The sequence below is a fragment of the Mastacembelus armatus genome, chromosome 21 (assembly GCF_900324485.2).
Source record: "Mastacembelus armatus chromosome 21, fMasArm1.2, whole genome shotgun sequence".
Lineage (NCBI taxonomy): Eukaryota > Metazoa > Chordata > Actinopteri > Synbranchiformes > Mastacembelidae > Mastacembelus > Mastacembelus armatus.
Genome location: NC_046653.1, coordinates 18,315,341 through 18,336,934, shown reverse-complemented (window position 1 = coordinate 18,336,934; position 21,594 = coordinate 18,315,341). Strand labels below are relative to the sequence as shown.

The 21,594-nt window shown below is 39.7% G+C and overlaps 1 protein-coding gene across 1 annotated transcript; it reads left to right on the top strand.

Moving 5' to 3' along the window:
* Window positions 1-1,855: 1,855 nt before the first annotated feature.
* impg2a (interphotoreceptor matrix proteoglycan 2a) lies at window positions 1,856-20,205 on the top strand. Its single transcript, XM_026294706.1, has 22 exons — window positions 1,856-2,012; window positions 2,099-2,320; window positions 3,919-4,085; window positions 4,181-4,209; window positions 4,327-4,359; window positions 5,321-5,367; window positions 5,724-5,791; window positions 5,880-6,035; window positions 6,340-6,398; window positions 6,546-6,566; window positions 8,156-8,364; window positions 9,853-9,896; window positions 10,863-11,040; window positions 11,332-12,197; window positions 12,443-12,730; window positions 12,817-13,036; window positions 13,700-13,910; window positions 15,201-15,389; window positions 16,579-16,780; window positions 17,213-17,292; window positions 17,816-17,873; window positions 18,731-20,205. The coding sequence occupies exons 1-21, from the start codon at window positions 1,934-1,936 to the stop codon at window positions 17,850-17,852; spliced, it is 3,405 nt and encodes a 1,134-aa protein (XP_026150491.1). The 5' UTR covers window positions 1,856-1,933; the 3' UTR covers window positions 17,853-17,873; window positions 18,731-20,205.
* The last annotated feature ends 1,389 nt before the right edge of the window (window positions 20,206-21,594 follow it).

Genomic DNA, 21,594 nt, shown 5'->3' with positions numbered 1-21,594 from the left:
AACTGGTTTGTTTTTATGTATTAAAAGTTTTCTTAGACCATAACACATATTTATTTGGTGCCTGACATAATTCTGTTTTTGATCAGAGGAGCCAACTTTTTTTTTTTTTTTTTTTTTTTTTTTTAAGTGAAAGGCTACAAAAGCTACAATGTCACATTAGTGCTTGCTAATAGTGTGTTTTAGTGAGAAGTTGCATTTACTGTCTCACTTTCAGATCCCTTCACTCTGAGTAATCCCTGCCCCACTCTGTGTGGCAGTGTACTGTGGCCATTTCTTTGTCAGCAGTGCTTGAACTGTTTTTGAAATGGTGATATTGAGAGCAGATGAATGCTTCTCGTAGCTTCGCGGACATCTCTAATCCATGAATGCACCCAAACTACAGGGGAGTTGGCAGAGGGAAGACACTAATGTGTAGGCTTACTTGGCTTCCCTGTTAGCTGTACATGATCTCAGGTTACAGGATCAAGCAGTCTTTGGACATCACCAAGTCCAGCATTGTTAACAAACTGCTGCACAATAAACATTACTACCCAGGTATTGGGACAGAAGCCAGTATGCTTGGCATCAGCTCTAATGTAGCATTGAATCGCATTTTGCTATTGAAGTGTTTAATTTATGATTCCTCTGGTACCGAAAGCCTCAAATACTGGTAATTTGTTTGTTTTAAAACTTTTAGCTGCATAAGTGGTGGGGGAAGAGTCCTTTTGATGTACTTATTCTTCAGATGAGTATTTTTATTTTTTATGCTACCTGGTACATTTCTACGTTTAGAGAAAAATATTTTTACACTAACATTTAATAGATACTAGTCAGTTTTTATGTTTAAATAGAATATGATCATATTATAGTCTTAGAAAAAAACACATGGATGTTAAACCAGTGGTTCTGAAGTTTTTCAGATGGTTATAACTTGTTAGAAATTCCATCAAACTTGTCCCCTCTAACCTTAAATATGTGTTTAAATCAGCTAAAATGTCAGTTCTTTTTCTTTGTTCTCTCCCAGTAACACTCCCACACTCCTTCAGATTCAACTTGTGATTTCTTAGAGTTGGCCATTTTTCTTTGGTTTCATGTATGTAATACTACTACTTAAAGATAAGAATAGACAGATTTTCCTTTTAAAAACAGGATAAACCCTGCAGGAAGAATTGGGGGTCAAAGGTCATCCCCAGACTAACCCTTTACCTCTCACTGCTGTCAATAGATACATACAGAGGATTTAACCTGCTGCTCATTAGTGCGACACCTCAGCTGCTAAACCAACACGCAATCACTGTACTTTTTTTGTTTAGGTGTGTGCGTCGCCTAGGCTGTGGTGTGTTTCTACAAAATAGCACAGATTATTTGTGGACATTTGCTTAAAATGATCTTTAAAAAAGTTGAAAATGAGTTCTGCCATTTGCCTGATTGGCTGTCAGAGCACAGTAAGAGAGTTACCAGGATTAGGTTATAGTTCTTGCAGAAAATATTGAATCTTGAAACCAAAATTCTTTACATGCATCACTACACAATCTGTGGCCTTCATCTCTCTGTCCATGTTTCCTCCACACTAAGCACCCTCCCTTCCTACTGTTGCTCCAGTAACTTCTTGGCTGGTGCTTCTAAAAGGCTTAGAGTAAACAGGATTAAAGAACATTAAAAAGTCTCTCTCCAAGTGCCATCTGCCCATCTACCTCAGCCAGGAGCTGTCCTCTCAGGACCATGGGACACGCCTCTCTTCAGCTGTGGGGGAACGCAGGAAACCAGCATATGATTGACTCATCCAATGATTTCTAGACAGGGTTCTGTTTTTTTTTTTTTGCTTTTGGAGAATTCTGAAGTATGAAAGCTTGTAAGAAGCTGTTCACATCACTGTTACATGACTTGAGAGGACGTACACATCCACTTGATCCTTTTCAGAGTCCACGGATTTAAACACAATCACGGATTTAACATGAGCATCGTGTCCTGGAAATGTGTTTTCTGTTCTGTTCTGTTCAGCTCTGTGGTCATTGCTTTGGTCATAAGGACAGGTATGTATTATTGCTTAACAAGCTTCTTGTCCTCCACTCACAGCACAGTCAAATGTTAAGTTTTTTTGTTTTTTGTGGTGTTCCAGATGCAACGCTCGAAGGTTCCTCTATGGGATACCTGAACCTGCCTTACAGTCAAGAGCCTGTGCGTGTGGTTCGCGTATCTGATGTAAAGTTTCCCCACCAAGGCCCTGCGGTTCTCTCTCGACAGAAAAGGAACATCCTTTTCCCAAGTGGAGTCAAACTGTGTGCACAAGAGACTGCTCAGCAGGTTGTTGCAAACCATGTGAGCTACTTTCATCTCCGAGGTGAGACTCAGCAGAAATGCATATTAGATCACTGTACACCGTAGATGAATACTCCCACTGTCTTTGTTGGATGGGACGAAGCATGAGAACACAAACAGCGGAAATGATGTTAACAGAAAAAAGAAAAATCTAAGCAGAATGATTTTCTTAGGCTTTTCCCATTGACCCTTCTCATCTGTCTCTTCCACTGCATATCCTCAATTTGTCCTCAGTGAATTGTCCTGTAGGCAAAGGTGTTAATGTTACAGCAAAAAGTTCACTGTAGTCAGCAGAAAGATATCAGCTGACAGCTGAGTTAATACCAGAATTAATTAGCCTGATGAGATTTGCATTTAACAACTTGAAGTGTGGTTTACTTCAGGTTGATGTCTCCTTACAGGTTAACACAAACCAAGCCACCTCCTCACTTATCGTGTGCTACCTAGGCCTGTGTATTGTTTTGGTTTCAGGTGCTCAGGTTGTTTGTTTTCTTCATCAGAACGTTGAGCTTATGCTCCCAGAAGAGATGAGGAGCTAGTGAGCTCCACAGCTCAAGATGTTTTTTTTTTTTTAATCAAACTCTTAACTGATGATGCAGGTTCTATAGTGAAATGTTGATTTTTGATGCTTGTAGCTCCACAAATCCTTCTTCTTCTAACATAACTAAAGGCATTTACTAAAGTACTGTACTCAAGTACACATTTGAGGTAACAGAGCGCTACCGTTTCATGCTAATTTATACTTCTACTCCACAATTCATAGGAAATAGTTCACTCTTTACTTAACTCTAGTATATACTACACTGTGCAGCTTTGATTACTAGTTATTTGCTAAAGCATCATTAAGTAGCCAGTGATGATATAATATAACAGTGATGGTGATCAGCTTTTTTAATAATGTGAACTTTTGAAACTTGTTTGATATGCAGTACATTTTGCTGCTGGTGGTTCTGTATTTTAATTTATTTAATTTATTTTATTTGGATATTTCTACTTTTACTTTAAAGAGTCTTAATATTTCCATGATACCTCCATGAGTAAGTGAGAAAAAATGTTTTTGAGGGATTCGGGGTAACGAGTGGTAGCAGTGGCTGCAATACACCACAGATGTACAGTGTGCAGATCTCTAGAGAAGAGACATGTTTGTGTGTGAGTAAACACACATGAAGGTAAGATTCCTGTCAGCGAGCTCCTGCACAGCCAGTTTCCAGATTTAGACAAACAAAACGCTTTGTGGTGGCCAAGAGACAGTCTGTGTCTGTGATGGTGAAGAGTGGTGGTTTGTTATGTAAAGTAGATTTGGCTTTGGAGGTGACCACTGATGTCAGGCCTCACAGACAACACTGACTAATTAATGACAGAGATTGGAGCATATGTCTCTGCACTGGACCAGTGCCCAGTAGGCTGACTCATGCCAAGGCAGTTATGTCATGAAGATAACACAGCACTGGACATATCTTACTAATAAGCCTGAAAGAGCCACTCACCATAATGTGATGTTGACTGCAGTCCTTACAGACCTGTTGAGTCACCCAAGGTAAAAGAATTTGTAAAACTGTTATGATACAAATACTCTGTACCATTGATTAAAGTCACTGGTGTCCTTCCTGATCTGAACAGTGTGCCAGGAGACCATATGGGAGGCTTTCAAGATCTTCTGGGACCGCCTCCCAGAGCAGCTAGAATACCAAAGCTGGATGAGCAAATGCCAGGAAAACAAAATCACAGCACAAGATATTGGCAGCTACTTCAGCCAATCAGATGAGCACCAGGCTCTGGTTAAAAAGGTTAGTGGATGACTAATGGTTTAATAAAAGTGAGTATAGAACATGATAAGCTACTCTGCAGGTAGCTGATATTATTACTATTTTTCTATTTTCAGAGAATGTCACAGGTTCCAGGTTTGAAAAGGTAAAATAAACTCCTCCTTTGTCTAGTACTAACACACCAATTCAATCAATAAGTCTCTGTTCTCATTACTGAGCCTGTGTTTTGTAAATGTGTCATTCTTCCCACTAATATCTGTAGTGAGCCCACCAGGTCCTGGCAGCATATGTGCAGGTAAGGTTGTCAAGGCTTTTCAACCTTACCTGTTCATATTCCCACTTATGTGTTGGCAAACATGAATTCAGACGTCTTATGTTCATTTGTTTTAATTTTGTGTTTTAGACTTAGATATTAGACTTAGATATTCATATTATCCAAACTCTACTGTAGTGCACTCTCCCTTTAAAGGATAACAGTTGTGTTATTTTATGTCCCATGTAAAATCGCAACCACCAAATTAATTTAGCCTGCTAACAAGTTTTCCCACTGCAGCCACAGTCTGATATAACTTATGCCTTTATATTACTGTCATTCATTAACTACTAAAAACACCAAAGGAGGTACATAAATGCATCCTGGTTAACTAGTCCAGCAATACTACATTAACATCTCCTATGTAGTGTTTATTAGTATTATTAAAACATTTAATACATTTCTTATAACAGACGATAATGTGGTTGCAAGCAGTCAAGTGTTAATGTGTTTGTCAGCAGCTATAAATCCTCCAGGGGGCGCCCATAAGCAGAGGCTGGTGTATAACCAGATAATGAATGAGAATATAATGAAAATCAGGTGTAATATTATAAAATATGCCTTCATAGAGGACAGTATATTTGTTGACACTGCACTGATAAACACTATCTTTGTACATTTTAATATTTTATGAATGATCTATTAAATGTTGCTTATTAATGCTCAATGGGCAGCATTAAAGTGTATTGACAGAGGGGTTTCACCTATATCAGGCTCTGTTTATGTCTGAGATTACTTGTTAGCAGAAAACAAAAACTTTATCACTGGTATTTGGTCTCTTTAGAGTTTTTGATGAAACTAACAAAACTACCCTAGAATTATCCTTTAAATCCTAGTGATATCTCTGTCTGCAGAGTGCATCACCCTTAAAGGCTGATTGCTATGTTTTTTAAAAAATGATTATTTTTACTGACTAACTAATGCGGCATCTGTTTTGTTACAGCACTCCTACACCGGATACATCAGAAGGTAGTGAGCCTCCTGAGCTAGGTCAGTGACACTCCTGAGGGGAAAATGCCATGATGTCTGTTTTATTGTATCCTGCAGTTTGTAGTACCTGTGTACAGAAATTGCAGTTTTTGTGTTAGACCACTATGTAATGTGTGGTTTTCCAGGTTACTGGCTTTCTGTGCAATATGTTAGTTCATCTTTGTGTGTGTTTGGTGAGTGAACTTGGCTTTAGACCAGTTCAGCAGATTTAGAAAGTACTTCAGGTCACGACAGTCTAATCCATACAGCCAAACGGATTCACAGCATTTGCCAGAGGTTTAAGCTCACATCTACTTTAAATAAACCAACAACCACTTCTTTTTCCTTTTTTTTTTCAAATGCACTTAACCCTTCAGAAGCTGTAGCTAAAGGAGAGGCAGGTGGGGAAGCAGCCATCACTGTCCCAGATGTGGAGGAGAGTACGGTGAGTGCAAAAAACACACCTTGAATGTTTGCAGGTTGTCTGTATATACATCTGTGTTAAAATGCAGCTATTTCTCTTTCTGATACAGCTGGACAATGACATTGCCGTGCAGCCTCCCTTACCTGCTGTGCTGGAGCAGGTGGTAGAGCTGAGCATCCTCCTGACGGGAGAGATGTACAGCGATGACCTCCAGGACCCAGCCAGCTTCCAGTATCAAACCCTCAGCAGACAGCTTGCTGAAAAAGTTAGTCTCCCTCTGTCTGTCTCTGTTTATGACTCTTGAGTGCTACCACATGTTGGCTCACACCTGGACCCACTACAGGCCCCTGTTTGCTCCCTGTGTGGTATGCATTGTTCATTGTAATAATAAATACTTCAACAGATCTGGGGCACAGAACAAAAGACTCAATCCCTTTCAGTTAGTTCTAATAAGATTAGCCATTTTAGAACCTAAAATCAGATTTATTTTACAAAGCAACTTCATTCTATCTCATCATAAATAAGAAACTAGTAGGAGGCTTGCTCATGGTGATTTTCTGTCTTTGCAGATAGAGGATGCTTTGCAGGGGCTTCCTGGATTTAAGAGTGTGTCTGTTCTGGACTTCAGGTGAGGACTTCAGGTCATTGCCTCTTTCCTGTCGTTTATTCCTGAACAAATTTCCTCACATGGTTGAAAAAAGTATTGCATTGACATAATTTTAGTTCTCTGCAGAAGTGTAACAGCTTCTTTTCTTTTTTTTTTTTTTAAATGTAGGCCCCAGAAGGATGCCCAAGGGTGAGTAATCAGTATAAGCCATGGTAGTTTGACCTTTTGAAAAGTTATCCGTGTCCTCTGTTGTATTTAAGAACGCAAATCCCTATCAACCATTCCTTAGCTAGAGCTGTGTGAAGGTGTGTGGCTTCACCTTCATCTCACGCTGTGTTTACCTGTGAGCGTGGGCACGTGTTGAGATGTGTCACTAGTTGCCTGTGTTAATGGTCTTAGTGCGGTCACTCACCTGTTAAGTGGGATCAGGACGAGTGCAGGTGCTCTTCTATAGAGACGATTATAGAGGCTTTACGACCTCGCCAAGCAGCCTTTGGTAGAAGAGTGGAGAAGAGGATGGTGAAGGAAAGATGTATTCAGACCCATCCATTGCCTATGGATCGCAGGGATCTGCTGGAGCCTATCCCAGCTCTCTTTGGGTGAAGGGCAGGGATACACCCTGGATAGGTCACCAGTCCATGCAGGACGTATTCAGATCCTTTACTTTTAAAGTCCTATTTAAATGTCCTGTTTTTTTTTTTTTTTTTTACAGTTTAACAGTACTTAGTATATTGTGTAGTTAAAATTGTGCAAATTGGGTGGACTGACAAATATATTTACACCCAGATGCTGGTACATTGTTGCTAACTGCATTTGAAGTGGTACAGCAGGAGCAGAGCTCTGTCTGCCTGTCTCTGCCTAAGTGTGTTGGGTGAATTGGATATCCTTTTAAATGGGACTCACTGTGGGTCGGCACGTGCTCAGCTGTCCGCCAGAAACCCTGCAAACTAGGTCAGAGTGGAAAGCTCCTAGTAGTCAAATGAAGTATGATAGATTTTTTTTTTCTTTTTTTTTTTTTTTCCAGGACCTGGAGTATCTTGAGGTTTCCGTGTTTATTATGACAATATTGATCATTTTGCCATTTTTGGTCTATACAGTTGAGCTCCTGCATTCCAAAGCATAGTAAATCACCAGAGTCATCAGTCATCTGCGAGCGCACAATAACTCTTTTTTTTTTTTTTTCACTTTGACATTCAATGTCAAAGTGAAATTTGACATTGAGTGCAATTTTCATCCTGGATGGGAATGTTGTTTTTTTTTGTTTTGTTTTTCTTTTTCTATTGAAAAGAAGATGGTGGTACATTTATGTTTTTACTCAGCACTAGACTACAATCACTCAATACTGAGCAATTATCAAGGTGTCCTTGAGCAAATCACTTAACTCCTTTACTGCTGTAGTTGAGCTGCACGGTGGCAACAGGCAGAAACAGGTAGAGTGATCATGGCAGATAATAGGTTTTGAAGAAAGAGGTTATAGGAGCGATTATTCCAATATGCCCTTTAATAACTGAGACTGAAAGTTGTAAACATGGGAAACTGTTGTTTCAATAGACAAAGCAATAATTAGCAGTTTATTTATTTATGTGTGCATCAAATTTGACTTTACAGTTACACTTTTTACAAATCTTATCTACATTGCCATTTGCTTAGAAATAGAATTATCAAGCACAGCAGTGAAATAATATAATCAGAATATGATATTACGCATACAATTATGTAACACATAACAGGCAAAATCACTGTATTTTCTTTTATTTTGCTTTTGTTTGTGTCTCCAGGCTAGATGGGGTGGTAGTGGACTATGCTGTCACACTGGCTGTGGATGGAACAGGGGTGAGCACTGAACAACTGGACTACATGACCTTGCAGTCCAACTTGGTGGAGAATTCGTACCAGGAAGTCAAGGAGCACCACACTGTGGTGTACACCATCAGTGAGGTCAAAAATGTTGTCACTGAAGCCCTACATAAAGTCGAGATAGAGAGTGGTAAGACATGACTGCTACACTACACTGCAAGAGAGCGCGCACATGCCCAGCTTCTTATTTAGCTGACATAGCAGTAAAGTGACTGGTAATGCATTGGCAGACGTAGTGCATGCAGTGCAGAGAAAATCTCTAAATGTCATATCGAATAGAGAGAGTGTACCCAGTATTGATATTGCAACATACTCTATAGCATTTGATTCCAGGATTTTAAGTCTCATCTGTTTGTGATTTGTCTGCTCTCGCTGTCGAGGAGGACAGACATTATATGAATTTTCAGCTCAAAACGGCCCATTTTAATGAACAAATAATAGACTCATTAGTTATAAGAGCTGTGTATTTATTCTGTGCTACAGTTAAATCCCTGTCATTAAATGATCTGCACAGAAGAACTTAGCAGAAAGGACATTTGAAATCTAAATCCTCAGGTTTCTTGGTTCCTTCATTTTAGCTTACACCAAGTGGGTCTTACAGTTACTTGAGACTACTCCACTGATTTGGCATTATACTCCTTAAACACTTAAACTCACTGATGAATATCTTGTTTAAAAAGAGGATGCAGCAAACCATGGATATTGTTTTTTTTATTGCACACATTTTTGCTGCTTGTCAGAACCTAGTACCTACTTCATCAATAATGCAATACGACCTCAGACAGTTTGGTTGGAGAGTTTGTTGTTTTGCCTGTAGCGTTAATGTAGCCTCAAGCCAGTGATGAGGACCTGGTTACAGAGGTCTGGCAGTCTCACTTTTTTTCTACCTTATCCCCAGATATATATATATATTCAGACTTAGTCTCCTGGGACAACACTGACTCAAGTAGCATCACTTGAGAAGATTTCTATTCATTAGACTTTGTAAAGCTTCATCTTTGGTGACAAACGGTTCTATACATTTTTGTTCATATGCAGCAGGACTCCTAAAGTCCTGTGAACAGACTTTATGTGTAATATCAGTGGAGTTGCTCTTTAATTCACATGTATTATAGACACAAAAGTAACATGCAGACACTCAGATGCACACATACTGTTGGGGGAGCTAAACCACCACATCTGTGAAATTGAGACAGGCAGTAAGTGGGTTCGATACCTCCAGTCAGAATCCTTTTGCAGCAACGGGGAACTGAAAGATGTAATACTGTCTGTACCATCTCCTCATGTGAGAGCTCTCCCTGATCATGTTTATGGGGGAATGTCATTAGTTTATTGTGTTAGCATGACATCTGATGCTCACATTAGCTACAGGCTGTGACATTTGAAATGACAGCTGTACACATATGGTTGTCATGTGTGGCTGTGGAGCTTAAATGCACAGCTTGGTTTTCTTTTTCAGCTTGCGGTAATAGCCTTGACTCACACCAGACAATATTCACTTCAGGTTTTAGCACATTTGTAGATATTTACATCTGGCAGGCAGGATTATTCAGGCTATTTGGCACATTTGCCTTGTGTGTCAGTTTGTATTAATATTGTTTCTCCTCTGGTTCCACAGTGTCTGAGATCCCTGAATCTGTCAATGCTGAAGACAGAGCCACGGTGAGTAACATGTTACCTCCACAGCTCAGCCTCACTCCAGGTTATCCCACTGCTGTGAGCTCCCCAAATTTGTTTAGGAAGAAGATGGTTGTAGTATGATTGCTGTTGTGATGACCTGTAGCTGGTTTGTGATGTTATCCAGAGTGTACAGGTAGGGGATGAGCTCACCAGCTAGGATGAAGTGAAGCTTCAAGGATTAGTTTGGCTCATGCTATAATAATCCACTGCTACTCTGGGGGAAATGCTCCAGTTCACCACACCACAGCGAGTCTAGAAAGGAGACTACAGTGTATTCAACACTAATTTCAACACTTTGTGTGCTGTCTCGTGGTCCACTGGGCTCGTGAGGATAATCAGAGTTTGGATTCCACTAAACATGTCTGCTGCTTGACTTTACAGCTCAGCTCAGCAAGTGATGAATTTCTATTGGGACAGTTTGGCAAACGTCTGATCAGTAATTGATTTACAGTGCCACCTTAGCACTCCCCTGCCCTGGTTTGGACTTGGAATATTTTTTCACCCGTTTTTTTTTTTTTTTAAATTTGCTTTGAGGTGATGCACGTAGTAATTCACCCAAATAACTACAGCGTTTATAAGCAGATCACATGAATGCATTTTAAAAGATGTCTTTGTGGATGTCAAGGTTGCGGCATTTCTCTCCTTTTTTCGAGGGTAGCTATGTTTCCATTCAAATATTTTACAAATGTACAAATGTAAAAAACAGAATTTCAACAAAATCTGCAAAACATTTATTCCTACTATCAGATGTCATATCATGTCATAGCTCCGCACAGATCGAACATTTTTGTCAGCTGCCATTTTTCTTCTTTATCAGATGTTTAAGGTGCATGCTTCTTGTACATCATGGTTTATTCATTTATTTCCCTCCTGTAGTAGTTCTCTCTGACTGCATGACACAACTTAAATAGTGCCGGTTACTTCAGATAACACCTGTTTGTCATGCAGGTCAGTGTTGTCAGTGAGCCACCAGAGATTATGAAAGAGGACACCAAAGATGTCATCAAAGGTGGTATCTTGTCTGAACCCTCTGAAACCAATACAATGTTGACAACAGAAAATGATGTCATTATTCTGGATGAGAGCGCTGTTCCTGTCCTGATCACTGATGCACTGGAAGTTGGCAGTGAGTGTGTTCACATGCTTCTTATTTCTGTGACAATCTCTAAGCTTTATATTACATTTCAATTTTGCAACACAAACATGTTTAGTGTGTATACAGAGAAAACATAAAAACACTGCTTACTGCTACTGATTTTTTTTTTTTTTTTTTTTTTTTTGTATCTCTCACATCTCATTTTGCTTAACTTAAATCAAATGCGTTGTTTAGTTTAGGAGATAGATCTGTGGGCTCTGGAAAAGGTTATCCAGTTTCTAATAGGAGCAACTGTGTGTCTTCTCATCTTTGTTTTTCCAGGCATGGCAGAGGAGGGTCTGTTGCTGGAGGACACTGTGCAGACTCCTGCTGTAGAACCCCCCCCACCTGAAGAACTTCCAGCTGAATTTCCCTCCCCTGAGCTGCCAGAGGACCTTGCACTGCCCGAACCACCGGTGGAGGTTGAGGCTTCTGGTTCGGGCACAGGTGACCTGGAGGACCTGCTTCAGCCAGCTCCAGATGGCACAGAGGAAGAAGAGGACATATCTTTTGAGGGGGCTGCCACAGATGTTGGACTGATAACAGAAGACGTCCGCACTGATGCAGATGTTACATCTGAAGGTGAAACAAAGGAAGCTGAGGTTGCGTCATTGGGAGAGGAGCCCACTGCTGCACACGTGGTGATTCTGGAAGAAAAAAATCCTCTTGAGGTTGATATTACTGAGACAGAGATACCAGGGGAATTAGAGATCTCCATAGTTACAACTGAGACCATAGAAGAAGGCCTGCCTGGCCTAGTCCTACCTGCTGAGGTAGATGTAGTGACTGAAGCATCAGAGCCAGAGACAGCAGAAACAGGTCGTGTTCCTGTTGGTGAAGACATAGGGGAGGGAGCGGCTGAAGATTCAAACCTCACACATGATCCTCCTTCAGGTGAGGAGGTCAATCCTTTTGCAGAAGCACCTGAAGAGGCCCCAGAAGCTCCAAAGATCTCCACAGAAGATGTCACAGAGGATGAGATCTTACTGGTGAACAAAGATGAGATAGAACCACCACTGACAGTTTCATTGAGTCCTGCCCAACCAACTGCCCTGTCTCCAGAGAGGGAGTTGCCGTTCACCCATATCTCTGATGTTGGCCCTGCCTCTGACGGGCAACCTGATCTTATCATCCCTTCTCTGGTGGAGGTAAAGCAAAGAACACAATTCTAGATCATAAAATAATCTCAATGTTTAGAGTGAACACCTGTGTGTCCATCAGAAATGAAGTGATATAACTGACTATTCTTAGTGCCACATACTGCACCAAATAAATTACTAATACCAACAGTGATGCCAAAAAGCCATGTAACAAATGAATGAGAAAAAGTAAACACTGGTGCACTCTAGTTAGAAGTACCATTTCAAAATCAGTCTACATTTTTATCCCCCAGATCCAGACCACCAGCGAAGGCTTGGATGATTCCCGCAATGGAGACCAGGGCTATGAGGTGATTAATTATGGTTACGGTTTTATTAACCACACAGAGGAGGGCAGCACTGGATTTCCGTTTGGTGTGGCACACGGCACAGACCAGGCCAGTATTGCCATGCCTGTAAATCCTGGACGGGCACTGATAGTGTTTTTCAGCTTGAGAGTGACCAACATGATCTTCTCAGAGGACCTCTTTAACAAGAGCTCACCAGAATACAAAGCTTTGGAACAACGCTTTATAGAGCTGGTAAACTTTTCTATTCATCGTTATTATTCTCACTATTCTGCCTTCGGTTTGTAAAATCAAATTATATTAAAAATATCTTCTACCAGCTTGTGCCCTACCTGCAGTCCAACTTGAGTCACTTTGAGAACCTGGAGATCCTGAACTTCAGGAACGGGAGCATTGTGGTCAACAGCAGGATGAAATTTGGGAAGCCAGTGCCTCGTGGCGTCACCACCACTGTTTATCTGATCCTGGAAGACTTCTGTAACACAGCCTACCAGACCATGAACCTGGCCATCGATAAGTACTCGCTGGATGTTGAGTCTGGTACGTGCTCACTGTGCGGTGCTGTGTCTGTGTACTGGTTGTGGATCAACAGAGCAATAGTGACAGCATCGACCGGTTGAGGTTTATATCATAGGTTTGTAAATACCTGGACATTTTAGAAAACGCTTTATATAACTTTCTTGCTAAGATTGTTTTGCTACAATTCAAATAACACAAATCCTTAACCCCACTTGGTTGACTCTGTACAGCGATGGTCCCAGTATGATGCCTTCTGTGCACTTGTGATATTTAACTATAGCTTCTGTGTGTGAGAACATCAGTCAGGTTAAAAGTTAATCATACTTGTGTTTATGGTCGTGACTGAGCTGTCATTATCTCTCTGTTTTAGGTTTTTACTGGAGTTAATGTGCAGAGTTTGTTTTGTTTTGTGTTTATTTTTTCTGTAATTTAAAGGAATAGTTGAACAGAAATATGCTTATTTGCTTTTTCGCTGAGAGTTAGACAAGAGGATTCTACTGGATTTTAGAGGTGCTGGACAAGTTAGTATTTCCCCTAGTTTCACTCTTTCGGTCAAAGTAAGCTAACCTACCCCCATGTCAATCCTACATGAACACTACAGGTAGTGGCATCTAACTTCTCATCTAATTCTCAGGCAAAATGTCAAATTTTCCATTGCATCTCTGATGTGTTTTTAATATCCAGGTGACCAGGCTGACCCCTGCAAGTTCCAGGCATGTAATGAATATGCAGAGTGTAAGGTGAACAAGTGGTCAGGGGAGGCGGAGTGTGTCTGCAACGCTGGCTACTTCAGTGTGGACGGTCTGCCCTGTCAGAGCATCTGTGAGCTGCAGACTGATTTCTGCCTCAATGACGGCAAGTGTGACATCATCCCAGGCCAGGGAGCCATCTGCAGGTGGGTGGGGATTAGGGGAAGTGACCTGCATATGTGCGGGGAAAGAGTGTCTGAGTTTGCAGTTCATGAGGGAGGCCAGAGTCCTTGCTTCTAGTTTTAAAGTTGGTTTAAGTGATTGGAATGTGAAGATGAGAGATACCCAATGTATGCCAGAGATTTGTTCAGAAAGACGTTTTTAAATTAAATATCCTGGTCTATTTAATTATAATCATAAACTAAACCAAATGCAACAAAGAGTTTTTGTTTTACAACTTAAGTGGTTACAAAAATCAATTAACCATGTTCAAATATTTATATTTTTGGCCTAGATCAAGGCTGTTTTTCAGTGAAAATCAGCACATAACGTTTTAAGTCAAACATTTGGCAATTCACTTTGTTAGTTTATTTACAGCCTGAGGCATTAAGTGAACTGTACACCAAGTAAAACAATGAGTACCATTTGTTGAGGCTTAATTGCTAAGATATGATTAGTAGTGTTTCACTTTTCAGCTCCAGGATACATTTTTGTTCAATGAAATATTGAGCATTATGTGGTGGTAGAGTCCTGCTCTTTATATCACTGGTATGCCTTGGATCTTTTATTTTTCCACACTTTCTTGTGATTATCTACAAAATTTATTTATTTTTTTTGCTGTTGTGCCTGTTTTAATGTCTGTGCATGACTTTCCATGTCCAGACATTTGCACGGCTTTATGGCAAGATGTGTACAATAATATACTAATAATCCAAATCAGTGACAGAAACATGTCTCCTGGCACTGCTCAAGCTGTTATATGTGGTGCACTTTAAATTGAAAAATTATGAACAGACACATATGAGACTATGCCAAGATGAGTGCTAACCTTTGTTTCACACCCACTACCACATCATAAAACATGCAGGCAGCTCCAGATGCTGTTGGGTCGTTGTTTACTTCATGCTGTCCAACTGAAAGTATTGCATTACTCCATGGAGACAGGAAAAAAACAGACTTCCAAAACAAGGCATTAATGATTTAATGATACATCCAGAATGTTATAATTGTCGACATGTTATTAACAATGTCAAGACAAAATACAAACCATTTTTACGTTTTTTTAAATCATTTGACAGAGGATAAAAACCAGAACAATGATGCATACTGTAACACATTATTCTTCCCGGAATACTTAAAGCATTTAAAAAAGGAAATCTACATCTGTTTGTAATGCACAGTCAATCCTCTATTTTTGGTTGCTACATCAAACTGTTTCTAAATAAGAATAATTTTTTTGAAACTGACACAAATTTCTATTTCTATTGTCTTCCTAGGTGTCGTGTTGGGGAGAATTGGTGGTACCGAGGAGAACATTGTGAGGAGTACGTATCTGAGCCGCTGGTGGTTGGCATAGCGATCACATCTGTAGCTGGCTTCCTATTAGTGGCCTCTGGAGTGATCTTCTTCCTGGCCAGGACGTTACGGGATCAGTATGACAAGGATGAGTCAGAGGACCCCATACGGTGAGGAATACGGGAATACCATTTACCCAAACAGTCATCCAGTATTATTAAACACATTATTTGTATGTGACGGTGGAAAAAAAGAATAAAAGTGTGTCCTTAATGACCAAATAATTGAACTCACTGAAAAATTCCTTTCTTTTAACTTCTTAAACTCTGGGAAACCTACTTCATCCATCTTTAGAACTTACATTTTGTGGCCAAGCTCTGTCTAAACCTGAAAGCTATTGTATTAGAAATTTTAGTGGAAATCCTAAATGTTTCCAAACACACTAAATATGTCAGGCTGAATTTTAAGTATAATATATAGAAAATTATACACAAGAGACCTAAAATTTTTCTGTTTCAAGTTCCATCCAAAAAAATGTTACCTTGGTTTTAAGTACAGCTGCAATGAAGTTGTGGAGCAAGAAGAAACAGATGCAGCACTTTATATGTGATACTCACCCAAAATGTGGAAAATATTATACGTTATTATACATATGTCCACCACCGCACTGCTCAGTAAAATATGTGATGAAATAACCAGTGTGACTTTTTTTTCTCATCTTGTAAAATCTCTGTTCCTGAAAATAAACAAACCTTTCATTTCTGTTTGATAGTGAACAGAAACACATAATCTGTCTGAAGACTCTCTCTCCTCTACGTAATTGAGTTTAGATTAAAGGCATCTGGTCATTGTCTTGAGGTGACAGAATAACTTCAGACATCCCATCATTGTCCTCAGTTAAACGTCCAATATTGCCCTCTGTGCCATCTCTTTAGGTTTCTTAACTTCTTAACAGCAACTGCCCCTTTCCCTCTACCTGAGTGTTTCTTTCTTCCTGTAGTCTTTTGCTCCTTCCTTCACTTTTTCCCTCCGTCTGTCTCACGGACATAAAATATCTGTCATGCCTGCATCAGTGTGTCTGGCACAGCTCCCTAAGGAGCCTGCACAGAAACACTGTATTTACCTCAGCCAATTAACTGATCAGATATGGTGCTGATCCCACCCAACACGTTAGGCTTTGTGATGGTCTGGAGTTGGACTGAACAAACATAAACATAAGGACTTGTTCAATGTTTAAAAAGGTCAATTGGTGCTAAAGTCTTAATCTCTGCATCTTAATTTCTTGGTTCCATGGACACGGCGTCACTTTGTCACCCTGCCTGTACACTGGGACTGATTTCTCTGTGTGCTGTGTTGCAGGCGAGCAGAGAGTCTCCCATCATTGGAGAGGGCGACCAAGTACAACCCCATGTTTGAGAGTGAGGCCACCACAGGCTACAGTCACTACTACCGCCGGTATCCTGAGCCCCCTGTGTACAGCAGTGCCAGTGCTGAGGCGTCCACTGACTTCAGCAGCGAGGAGATACGCCACATCTATGAGAACAGTGAATTGACCAAGGAGGTAGATGTGGGCTGCTATTCACTAATGATTCAGGGAAATGTTAACTGGCACTCACACCCTAATTTTTGGTTTGCCGTAGTCATTTTCTAAAATCATTTTTAGAATCATGTTGTCATTTGAAAAATCTGCATAATAGAGACTAGTGAAAAGACTAGTCAACACTTTACTGCCACCCTTCCCTTGTGGGAAAGGTTGCATCATTTGCTTTTTCCCTGGACGTACAGTATTTAAACATTAAGTAGGTGCCTTTTTTGGAAAAAACATTGTTTTAGTTTGGTCTGAAACAAAAAACTGCAATTTTAACATTTTTAATGTGGACATATTGTAAAATAAGGCCACCTGGATTTTAGTTATTGACCCAGTCTGTTCAGTTTACAGTTTATCTGCTATGATGTAATGTTCCCTCTTCACTGATATCATGGCTTTCTGCAGGAAATCCAAGACAGGATACGCATCATTGAGCTCTACGCTAAGGACCGGCAGTTTGCAGACTTTGTACGGCAGCATCAAGCGTGAGTGCCTCTCTTATTTTTCCCCCTTCAGTCTAGATGAGATAAACACATTGGTCAAACGGACCAGGATGAGGAAAAGGGGAAATGAGTTGGAGATATAGGATGCTGACAAGATCGGAATGAAAAAGCGATTTGTATGTTAGTTGAGGGAGTCTTACATGAGACAAAGAGTTCAAGCCATGCCATACCAGTGGGGAGACAGAGCTTTTTATTAAGTCTTCTCTTGCCAGGCCTGGAGCTGTTACAGTGAGACAAAAACCGTTAGAAGACACAGACAATCCTTTGTCTGCCAACAGTCTGGCAGTGGCAATATGTCTGTGTGTAATAATAATAATGCAATATGTCTGTGTGTAACACTGGTGATGATTTTGAAATATCTGATTGTATCAGATCAGTCTTCCTTCACAGATGAGACTGAGTTAATGTAAGTTGTGGGTACTTGTTTGTTCAGTGAATGAAGTAACTAATGTACCTAGAACGATGAAATCTGATGTGTTTGTATATGTGTCTGTATGTACTGCAGTGTCCTGGATACCCAGAAAGACAGCTTTTCAACATGAACCTCTCCCGTAAATGAAAAGGTAATTGTTTTCTTTCTTAAAAGACATGTCGTAGGTTTTTAGTTTGAATTACAGTGCAGAGGCCCCACCCCTTATGATCTTTGTCAAAAATACCAGTAACAATAGAAGTGGGAAAAAAAAAACAAATGCCCTGATAAGTGATAACCAGTTTTTTTGATATTTTGGGAAGTGCTATGTATAATATGAGTTAGATTGACACTACTCCTAAATCTGTATGGTTAATATGTAGCTGGAGCCAACAGGTGCTTAGTTTATCTTGGCATAAAGACAGGAAACAGATGGAAACAGTTAGTTCGGCCCTGTCCAAAGGTAATGAAATCTGTATACCAAGACCTAAAATACTCCCTAATGAACATGTTACATCTCCTTTGTTTGATCTGTAAGTTGAAGTTTTACTGTTGCTTGTGTATGGGGCTGTTTTGTTTTGCCAGGAGCGATTAGCAGGCAATCACTGGAAACTCTAGGAAGTTACAGATCAAGCCAAGAAATAGTCCATCACATAAAGCCCCAAAATGACAAGTTGTTTTTCTTATGCTTTAGTTTTTCTGCAAACTGTGTCCCTTTGGACAGAGCCATGCTAGTTGTTTACCCCCTTTCCAATCTTTCCGGCTGTACAAAGCTAAACTTGAGAGCTCCAGTGTCATTTTAACCTGATTAAAAATGTAATATTACTGTCAGCATATTAAATCCTCATAACTCAAAGTGTAATACAGCATTTGTCCTGAGTTTAAGGACAGATTAATTTCATTCATTTAAAAATTTACAGTATAGGCACAATATAACCTGAAAACATAGACTGCATAGACTAGATATGTGTAATAAACTGCATATTTTAATGCACATGTTCTGCTTCACAGGAAGCTGCCTCTATGTTAAAAAGGTAAAGCTCTCTGTCAAGACCTTATTCTTATTGGCTGGATGGTTCTCAGAGCCTGGACTGCAGTTTAAAATGGACTGTCATTCAGCTCTCTATAATTTTTCTCTCTGAAGGGCCCCTCTTTGCATCTGTCCCTGCCTGTGTGAGCAGAGGGCCTGAATTGTTCTTCCGCTCTCTTTCGTGCCTTCTGTTGACTGGGTGAGTCGGCTGCGACATCAAATGATGTATGTGCTGCTCATCTAGTAGACGTTTCCCTCTGGGGAAAACTGGATTGCATCCTATTACTTGAAATGTTGTCAGACATCCTAATATTGTCCACAGTAGTACTCTTTCTCCTTAGAATATTCAGTTTCGTTTTATCTTGTCCTACAGTGTCTGTCCATTATTAAAGGGAAGAACTTTAAACTATAAATATGTATAGTGTTAGGATTTTCTTTTTTTTTTTTTTTAGTCAAGATAATAATCTAAACTCTATGTTTTTGTCTCTCAAAAGCTCAGATGTACTATTTTACTGTTTAGAGAGGCACTAAGAGAGCTGCTATTTTTAGTCAATGGTGCTATCTTAATTTAAAATGCTGTGGTCTATAAAGACTCATTTTTACCATTTCAAATCAACACCTCGATTAACTCAGTATATTAGACTACTACTGTACATTAAAGGGGTAGATCAACGTATTTGGAAATAGAAGTATTTCTTTTCCAATGGAAAGCTAAAGATGATTGATCCAACTCTTACATTTGTCTGTAAATGTGACTTCAGTGTCCATGAGCCTAGTTTAGCAGATTAGAAATGGAGGGGTGGGGGTGGATGGGGTGAACTAGCGTAGCTCTGTCCAGAGGTAATAAAATCCACCCATAAAATAACAAATTGTTAGTTTTACTAAGCTAAACAACTGCAGGCTCTTATAGTTCATGCCCAGATTTCAAAATAGTATTTATCCAGAATCTCCACCAGAAAAAATGAAGGTATTCTCCAAAATATAGAACTAGCCCTTCATGGTGGCCAAATTTAGTGCTAGTGTATGTGCTATACCTTTCATCAGTGTAGAAGCAGCACAGATTTAATGTTTGCTTCTAAATACATGGTGAGGCAGACATGAGTGAAAAAAAAGCAGTGGTGATGGGAGAAATGCCAAGATTATGACCCTTTTATAGACCTGGGAGCCAGAACTAAGTGAAAACATATTTTACTGGAAAACTTATCTGGGGCAAAAGGCCCTGGAATTTGATCCAATGGTCTGCTTTCAGATGTCATATGTAACGCAACCTCAAAAATAGTAAAACCAGGAAAAGCAAGGTGATAAACAACATGTGCTTTTTGGACAGACAACCTCAAACTGCACCTACTGCTGAAAAACATCTTCAAGGTTACCAGCAAGTCTTTAAAAATGATCTGCTGTTTAACTACTCGTTTGGCCATGATCGTGCTGCTCAATGCGAAACCTTCTGAGAAACTAACTCCAGTGTTCTCTTTGGTATTTTTTTTTTTTTTTTTATAACATATTGGACTTATTGTTCTTGACCTTTCTCATCCCTTGCATGGACCCTCACAGCTGCAGCTGGATATGATCTGGAGGTTTTTGTTTGTTGTCAGCCCGTGTGACCATCCGTTCTTTTAGGATCAGACTCAAAGATCACATCCTAGCTTTTTGTTTACATTACAAGCTTCTCATCCTTTGCTTTTCTATTAGATCTCTACACAAGCAATAAATACTGGTGAAGCAGACTCTTCACAATCTCATGCCTTTCGCAATCTGCATATTGAAGTTTTATATGGATGCTTTTTGTGTGTCTGTATACAATTTTTGTCAAGGTCCTTCATCAGCCACCTGTCCAGCCAGTCATCCAATACAGTGTTCTGTCATGTAAATAACACTGAGTATGTTGTTTTAACAATTGCATGGTAGGATGTGAATTGTGTGCATTTAAATATGTAAACATATTCTTTTTATACCGATAACTGTTTCACCATTTTAACATAATATGCAGCTGTGTAAATGACTAATAAAAAACTGCAAAATGAAAATGTTTTCTATAAAATACAGACTGATCCAGTAATGGAATAAAAGTACATTTACTTAAGTGCAATTTTCTGGTACTGGAGTATTTCCTGTCTTTGTGCAGCGTTTTACTTACTGTATTACTCTTCAGAGGAGAGTATTTTATTTTCTGCTTCATTACATTATCTGACAGTTGTAATCAGTAGATGTTTTTCAGCACTGTTTCTTTATAGTAAATTAGCCTGCATGAGTGTGTGTGTGTGTAATTTAATGCCAATTTGCGAGCACAGGACATTGTGTAAACATACTGTACCTTTGGGGAAACAATAGAACTATGAACAATGTGTCATTGTATTACATGGATAAAAAAATTGGATCCAGCTGCCCCTTTTGTATTATGTTTTTGGTATTAACATTGTTTGGATTAGAGGCTTGGATTATATTTGGTGTGGTTTGGTGAGCTCAGTGGGCGTATTCCTGGCCCATGATGGAGTCATTTAATTTTATTTAATAATAGAAAATCTAAATCACCATGGTGATCAAGCAGGAAGGTGTGCCTGCTGTGGGTCTTATCATGTTAAGTGTTACGATTGAATGAAGGGACCATTTACCATATGAAGTCAGTCGTACTTTCGTTCAGGGAAGAAATTGTTACTACATGCTGACAGATTGATGTGTAATGTTTTCATAATTTTGTTAGAGAAGTGTGGAATAGATGAGAAATCCCAGCACTGAAGTTTCTTCCCAACCAGGTGGGTCAATGTTTGCATGTGGGAGATGAGCATCTGCTTCCAGCTCTAGACCTCCACTTGCATCCCTGTGCAATCAGTCTAAAAAATAAAAA